Here is a 7561-nt window from a genome sequence, read left to right on the forward strand (position 1 = left end):
TCAGTAAGTTTCATCAGCCACATCAGCCACAGAGCTGCCAGGACTCAGTGTCCTTCTGATCCTTCTATTCTGTTCAAGGATGATTACAGTCAGGTTTCTTAAAACCATGTATTTGTTTGGACTGACTTCAGACTTTATATAACTAGATTCATACAACATTTTTATGACATTATTTATGTTAATTTGAGTAACTAAAAAAACCTCCATGGATAGAAACATAAAAAGTATGATCTCGATCTTTGAAATATGAACTGTAATTGAGAAAGCAATTCAAATTTATTTAATTGATTGATTTCTGTTCTGTTTCTATTCAGACAACTGAAGACAAAATCTTTCAAAGTCAATGAATGAAACAAATTACTCTCGGGTAACAGAGTTTGTGCTGTTGGGCCTGTCAAGTTCAAAGGAGCTCCAGCCTTTTTTATTTCTCATATTTCTACTGCTGTACCTAGCAATCTTGCTGGGCAACTTCCTCATTATCCTCACAGTGACTTCAGACTCCCGACTTCATACCCCAATGTACTTTCTGCTTGCAAATTTATCTTTTATAGATATGTGTGTGGCCTCTTTTGCTACACCCAAAATGCTTGCTGATCTTCTGGTTGAACGAAAAACTATATCTTTTGAAGCCTGCTTAGCTCAAATTTTCTGTGTTCATCTCTTTGCTGGTGGTGAAATGGTACTTCTTGTATCCATGGCCTACGATCGCTATGTTGCAATATGCAAACCTCTCCACTATATGACAATCATGAATCGCCATGTGTGTATTATTCTGGTCGTCATCCCCTGGTGTGTGGGTTTCATTCATACAACTAGCCAGTTGGCATTCACTGTTAACTTGCCATTTTGTGGTCCTAACCAGGTGGACAGTTTTTTCTGTGATCTCCCACTGGTGACCAAGTTAGCTTGCATAGACACTTATGTTGTCAGCTTACTGATAGTTGCAGATAGTGGCTTTCTCTCCATGAGTTCATTTCTCCTCTTGGTTGTCTCCTACACTGTGATTCTCATTACAGTTAGGAATCGCTCCTCTGCTAGCATGGCCAAGGCCCGCTCCACCCTAACTGCTCACATCACCGTAGTTATACTCTTCTTTGGACCATGCATCTTCATCTATGTGTGGCCTTTTAGCGGCTATTCAGTTGACAAAGTCCTTGCTGTGTTCTACACCATCTTTACACCCATATTAAACCCAGTTATCTACACTTTGAGAAACAAAGAAGTAAAAGCAGCAATGTCAAAGCTTAGGAGTCGATATCTGAAGCCTGGACAGGTTTCTGCACTGATTAGAAATGTTCTTATTCTGGAAACAAAGTAAAATTATGGGACTGGCAGCATTGTTTTTTCTTTTTTTCTCTGGACATTCCCATAATTGAATTACTGCTCTTCCTAAAGGTAGTCATTTAGCATATGGAGATATTTAAAATTATAGACTTACTACAATTGTAATAAGCAGAACACATTTTGTGAAATTTTTCTTTCAATTACTTGTGTTCTTTGCTGTTGTTTTTTCCTTCTTGTTTTAAAATTAAGAGAGTTTTAAAATAAAAGGTTGGCTTTTCTGTGAATGAAATTACATCATTTATTGAATTGTAAATACATTTTGTCTTGTATAGTTGGAAAATATAGTTCATATTCAAACTATCAAGTACATTTACTGCTTATAAAGAAAGGGATATATTTTATAAAACCAGATTTTTAAACAAAAGAAGAGTGATGTGTACTTGTTGTTTTTTCTATTTCTATGTTCATTTTGCTCCTGCACTATTGCAGCTTTTTGTAAACTTCATGTGCTGATCAGTTTTAAATGTTTATTTACAGTATCTTATATTCACTGGACCTCTGCACAGAGTTTACTTTTCAGCACCAGATTCTACAACACTTGGGTTTTATGTACAGCCGAATCTAATTAAATGGAAATTAATTATAATTGGTAAGAACACGAACAGAGTCTTTGGACAAGCCAAAGAGATTATAAACAACATCAGTTCTTGGATCAGAACCTTGCATCTTGTAAGCAAAGGCCTAATACTGATTGACAAAAAAAATCCTTAGATGTTACTAAATGTAACATGTTACATTTAGATGTTACTAAAGCTTTATAAGTCAACTTTCTACCATAGGTTATCTAATGTCCATGTTACTGTAATTGTTTATTATTTAGAATTCACTGTTTTCATCAGTAACCTATGTTACAGCAAAATTTTTTGATTCTGGAGTGTTAAGTTGTAGTGCCTGTAGTTAAATTAAGTGCCTACATTTTCACTTTAAAAATGCTGAGAGAATGAATCTTCAGAGTTCCTATTATTTTCTATAAAGTAACTGTCAATTATCATGACTACTGTTATCATTTTAAGATAGGGATATATATATATATAAAACATCCCACTATAAAATGTAAATGTACACAATTCTATTTGCCAATAAAGATAAAAATACTTATGTTGTACTCTGTACATGGTACAGAATCTGTCTTTCTGTACCACATTTATTTTAGTTAAATAATATTCTGCAGGTTTTGTGCTGTCAAAAATGGCAAAAATTTCATTTTTAAAGACTGACCTGGGGATTGAACTCATCTTTTCAGGCTTGGTAGTCAGAGTCTTTGAGGACTGAGTTATTTGGCCATTTCCATTTTCTTTTTTTTTTGGCAGTCTTTTAAAAATTGGATTATATTTGTTCTTTATTGATTGTGTGTGTATGTATGTATGAATGTATGAATGCATGTATTGCATTCTGTTCACTCCCTCCCTCCCTCCCTCCCTCCCTCCCTCCCTCCCTCCCTCCCTCCCTCCACACTCTCACCTTTCTCCCTCACAGACCTGCCACCTCCTCCCTCCTCACAGGCACCATCCTACATTCATGGTTGCTGGTTTTGTTTAATGATTCACTGAGTTTAACCAGAATTGTAAATGTGACTGCAGATTTGAAACTGTCCATTGGCATCTGGTGGCTCACCATGGGGTACACAAGTGAAGAAAATGACTGCTCATCCGCCCAATCCATCAGCAGCAAATATTTCTTCAGGGAGATCTTCAGTTCAATTAGAGAGTGGTTGGTTACCACTAAAGTATGTATATCACTACTGCAACCTTGGGGTTACAATACCATGCCAGTACTTGTTGTGGATCATAGGTCTCACAACTGGGTTAGGACTGTTAGATGCTTCCATTCTGTGGAAACTTGGATACCATCTGGTAACATGAAAGCTAGTTCTCAGTGTGGAGGCTTTCAGGCCAGAACCAGCTCAGGATTCTCTGGACTTTGCATCTGAAATGCATGGTGTCTTCAGCAATAGGGACTTATATTCCACCTCTTGGGGGAGGGGAAAGCTAAAAGCAATATCAATAGTCTGTAGTGTTTGGAGTACATCATAGACAACCCAGAAGCCTAGACCAACAAATCAAAAGAAGGTTTCTTGTGTCTCATCTTGAGCCTTTGTTAAATCTTCTGGATCTTGTGGGGAACATTGTTGGCCCTGATTGAAAGGTTTTATTTAAACTATGTATCTATATATAGATACGTATATATAGCCTTATATGTATTATATGTAATTTTAGGTAGATAACAATAAAATGATTCCATATGCATATTTAGATATTCTTACTGTTACTTTATCTTCCCCCTTCTAATTAGAGTTTACCCCACTTTCCATTTCAAATCACTTGTATTCTGATCGGCTCCTCTGTTGCTCACCTTCCCATGGTCTCTTTTTACTTCCCTGGTTTCTACAGCTACTTCACGGTATATACTCACATCAGAAGCCTTAGAGTTAGGAACAGGAAATGAGAGTGAACATGTGACATTTGTCTTTCTGGGTCTGGGTTACCACACTCAAGATATTTTGTAGTTCAATCCACTTACCTGCAAATTTCATAATTTTATTTTTCTTTACATTGGAAAAGTATTCCGTTTTTTATATGTAGCAAGCTTTAATTATGCATTTGTTTGTTAAGTGACATTTAAATTGTTTCCATTTTCTAGTTGTTGTAAATAGCATGGCAGTAAACACAGCTGGACATAGTGAATTTTGTCAATGGCTATTTCTGCATCTATTTCAATGACAATGTGATTTTAGGCCCAATTATGTCAGTTATTAAAATTATTGAATTGAAAATATTGAACCATACCTGAAAATCTGACATAAAGCCAAGTTGTTCATGGTGGATAATCTTTCTGATATATGTCTTGTCTGCAGTTCACAATATTTTTGTTAAGAATTTTTTAATCTATTTCCATCAGGGATATTGTCCCACAGGTTTTATTTTTTGTTTCTTTACCTGATTTTGGTATTAGAGTAATACTGATTTCATAGGTGGAGTGAATAATAATGGTGTAGAGCCTTTAAAGTATTCCCTTATTATATTCATAATTACTTTGACATCTGCTGTAATTATTCCTGTTCATTTCTGATTCTGTTTTTAGGGTTCATTCTCTCTCTCTCTTTAGGTGTTTTGTTTGCCAAGAGTCTGTCAATCTTGTTTCTCTTTTCAAAGATTCTTAGATTCATTATTCTTAGTATTATTTTCTTTGTTTCTATTTTATTAGTTTCTTCTTGTATTTTTATTGTTTCTTGCTCTTCATTGGATTCAGGTTTACCTGTTAATATCTTTCCTAATACTTGAGGTCAGGAATTGTGATGCCTACAGAGGTTATTATAAAGTGACAGCCTACAGATTGGGAATTCAGCTCAACCTGGTAGACTGAGTCCAGGCAGGTCCAGTCCCATCCTCCCAGGCTGAGCAAAGTATCCCTGCATAGGCCCCAGGTTCCAAACAGCCAGCTCAAATGTTAAGGACAGGTCCCGGTCCTACTACCTGGGTGCCTCTCAAACAGTTCAAGTTAATCAACTGTCTCTCTTATCCAGAGGGCCTGATCCAGTTGGGGGCTCCTCAGCTATTGAAAGACATTTAAGGAATTGCTCAACATCCCTAATCATCAGGGAAATGCAAATCAAAATGTCTCTGAGATACCACCTTACACCCATCAGAATGGCTAAGATCAAAAATACTGAAGACAGCTTATGCTGGAGAGGATGTGAAGCAAGGGGAACTCTCCTACACTGTTGGTGGGAATGCAAGCTTGTACAGCCACTTTGGAAATCAATACAGTGCTTTCTTAGAAAATTGGGAATCAATCCCCCCCAAGATCCAGCTATACCACTCTGGGGCATATTCCCAAGGAATGCTCAATCATACTCAAGGGCACATGCTCAGCTATGTTCAAAGAGCATTATTTGTAATAACCAGAACCTGGAAACAACCTAGATGCCCTTCAAGTGAAGAATGGATAAATAAAATGTGGTACACATACATAATGGAGTACTACTCAGCAGAGAAAAACAACAACATCATGAGGTTTGCAGGCAAATGGATGGATCTAGAAAAAAATCATCCTGAGTGAGGTAACCCAGACTCAGAAAGACAAACATGGTATGTACTCACTCATAGGTGGATACTAGATGTAAGACAAAGGATGACTAGACTGCTACTCACAACTCCAGGGAGGCTACCTAGAAAAGAGGAACCTAAGAAAGACACAGAGATTGCCCAATGACAGAGAAATGGCTGAGATCTACATGAACAAACTGCATGTGGGGGCGGTGGTGGTAATAAAGGGCAAGGTTCAAGTGAAAGAGAGCTTAGGGAGTGGGAGATCCCAGCTGGATCAAGAACAGAGAGAGAAAATAAGGAAAAAGAGACCATGATAAATGAAGACCCCCATGGGAATAAGAAGAAGCAAAGTGCTAGAGAGGTCCCCAGAAATCCACAAAGATACCTCCACAATAGACTACTGGCAATGGTTGAGAGAGTGCTTGAGCTGACCTACTCTGGTGATCAGATGGCCAAACACCCTAACTGTTGTGGTAGAACTCTCATCCAATGACTAATGGAAGTGGATGCAGAAATACACAGCCAGGCCCCAGGTGGAGCTCTGGGGGGGGTCCAATCGGCAAGAAAGAGGAGGGATTGTATGAGTGAGAATTGTTGAGACCATGATTGGAAAAAGCACAAGGACAAATAGCCAAACCAGTGGAAACACATGAACTATGAACCAATAGCTGAGGATCCCCCAACTGGATCAGGCCCTCTGGATAAGTGAGACAGTTGATTAGCTTGAACTGTTTGGCAGGCCCCCAGGCAGTGAGACCTGGACCTGTCCTTAGTGCATGAGCTGCCTGTTTGGAGCCTGGGGCCTATGCAGGGACACTTTGCTCAGCCTGGGAGGAGGGGACTGGACCTGCCTGGACTGAATCTTCCAGGCTGAGCTGAATCCCCAGGGGATTCCTTGCCCTGAAGGAGATGGGAATGGGTGGTAGGCTGGGGTGACGGGGTGGGGGGCGCGGGGTGGCGAGGAGGGAGGACAGAGGAATCCATGGCTGATATGTAAAATTAAATTAAATTGTAAAATAAAGAAAAATAAAAAAAAGGCATTGCTTTTGTTTACCCAACAGAACATGATGGTAAGACCCTATTGGAGGAGACAGCACATATTTGAGTCAGAAAACATGGAGAATTCAAGCTGGAACTGACCTAGGAACTTTATCCTAGCATAAAGAAAGAAGTCGAGAGTAAAGTCTGTCCCTTAATATAGGAGCTACTGGCCATTGATAGCTGCTAGGAGAGGGAGATCAGTTTCCTTTAAGGGTGTGACACCTGGTAATGGAATTATCCTTGAGTGGAAGGCCACACATCCAAGAGTATAAGGACAACACAAACTGGACCTGATGGGTTTAAAAGAATAGGACACAATGTTGAGACATAGAAAAGTAGATAGATCTGGTGGGAGTTAGAGTGGTGAATATGATCAGAATACACAATTTCTCAAAGAACTAATGAAAACATGTCTTTGTTAGGGTTTTTTATTGCTGTGAAGAGACACCATGTCCATGGAAACTCTTATAAAGGAAAACATTTAGTTGGGGCTGACTTAGAGTTAAATGGTTTACTCCATTACCATAATGCCAGGAAGCATGGTGACATGCAGCAGACACAGTGTTGGAGATGTAGATGAGAGCTCTACATCTGGATCCAAATCAGCAGCAGCAGGAAGAGAGGTTGACACTGGGCCTTTCTTGAGCTTCTAAAACCTTAAAGTTCACCCCCAGTGACACACTTCCCTCAACAAGGCACACCTACTCCAAAAAAAGCCACACCTCCTGGTAGTGCTGCTTCCTGTGAAATGAAAATGGGCTATAGGGGTTGTTGTCATTCAAACCATCACAAGACACAAGAAAGAAAAAATATTGAAAAAAAATATTACTTTACTAGGGATGAAGAAGTATTGAAGCTCAGTGACCCCAAACTCCAGTTTCTGTGCACAATGCTACAGAATGACCATAGTCTTACCCGCTGAGTATCCTTGAATCTGGTAAATATCCCACAAAGGCATGGTTCTACAGTGGGAGTATTGCAATTCAGGAGTTTTGGTTGCGAAGAGAGAGAAGTCACTATGATGGTGCACAGAATGTGAGATTTTTGGTGAAACTTCAAAGACCCATCCACTAGTTCTCCAGTTAATCTCTTCCTAGAAGGGAGGAAGATCTGTCATCATAATCCAC

At 39.0% G+C, this 7561-nt stretch overlaps 1 protein-coding gene across 1 annotated transcript; it reads left to right on the plus strand.

Annotated features, from left to right (window-relative positions):
• The first annotated feature begins 253 nt into the window (after nucleotides 1-253).
• LOC114695990 (olfactory receptor 4K15-like) lies at nucleotides 254-1336 on the plus strand. The gene has a single exon (XM_028873509.1). It carries the CDS (start codon nucleotides 344-346, stop codon nucleotides 1316-1318), a length of 975 nt encoding a protein of 324 aa, XP_028729342.1. The 5' UTR covers nucleotides 254-343; the 3' UTR covers nucleotides 1319-1336.
• Nucleotides 1337-7561: the final 6225 nt, after the last annotated feature.

Source organism: Peromyscus leucopus, chromosome 9 (assembly GCF_004664715.2).
Source record: "Peromyscus leucopus breed LL Stock chromosome 9, UCI_PerLeu_2.1, whole genome shotgun sequence".
In the NCBI taxonomy this organism is placed as follows: domain Eukaryota; kingdom Metazoa; phylum Chordata; class Mammalia; order Rodentia; family Cricetidae; genus Peromyscus; species Peromyscus leucopus.

Excerpts from the sequence above, each read along its gene's own strand:
- LOC114695990 (XM_028873509.1), top strand. The coding sequence starts at position 344 with ATGAATGAAACAAATTACTCTCGGGTAACAGAGTTTGTGCTGTTGGGC.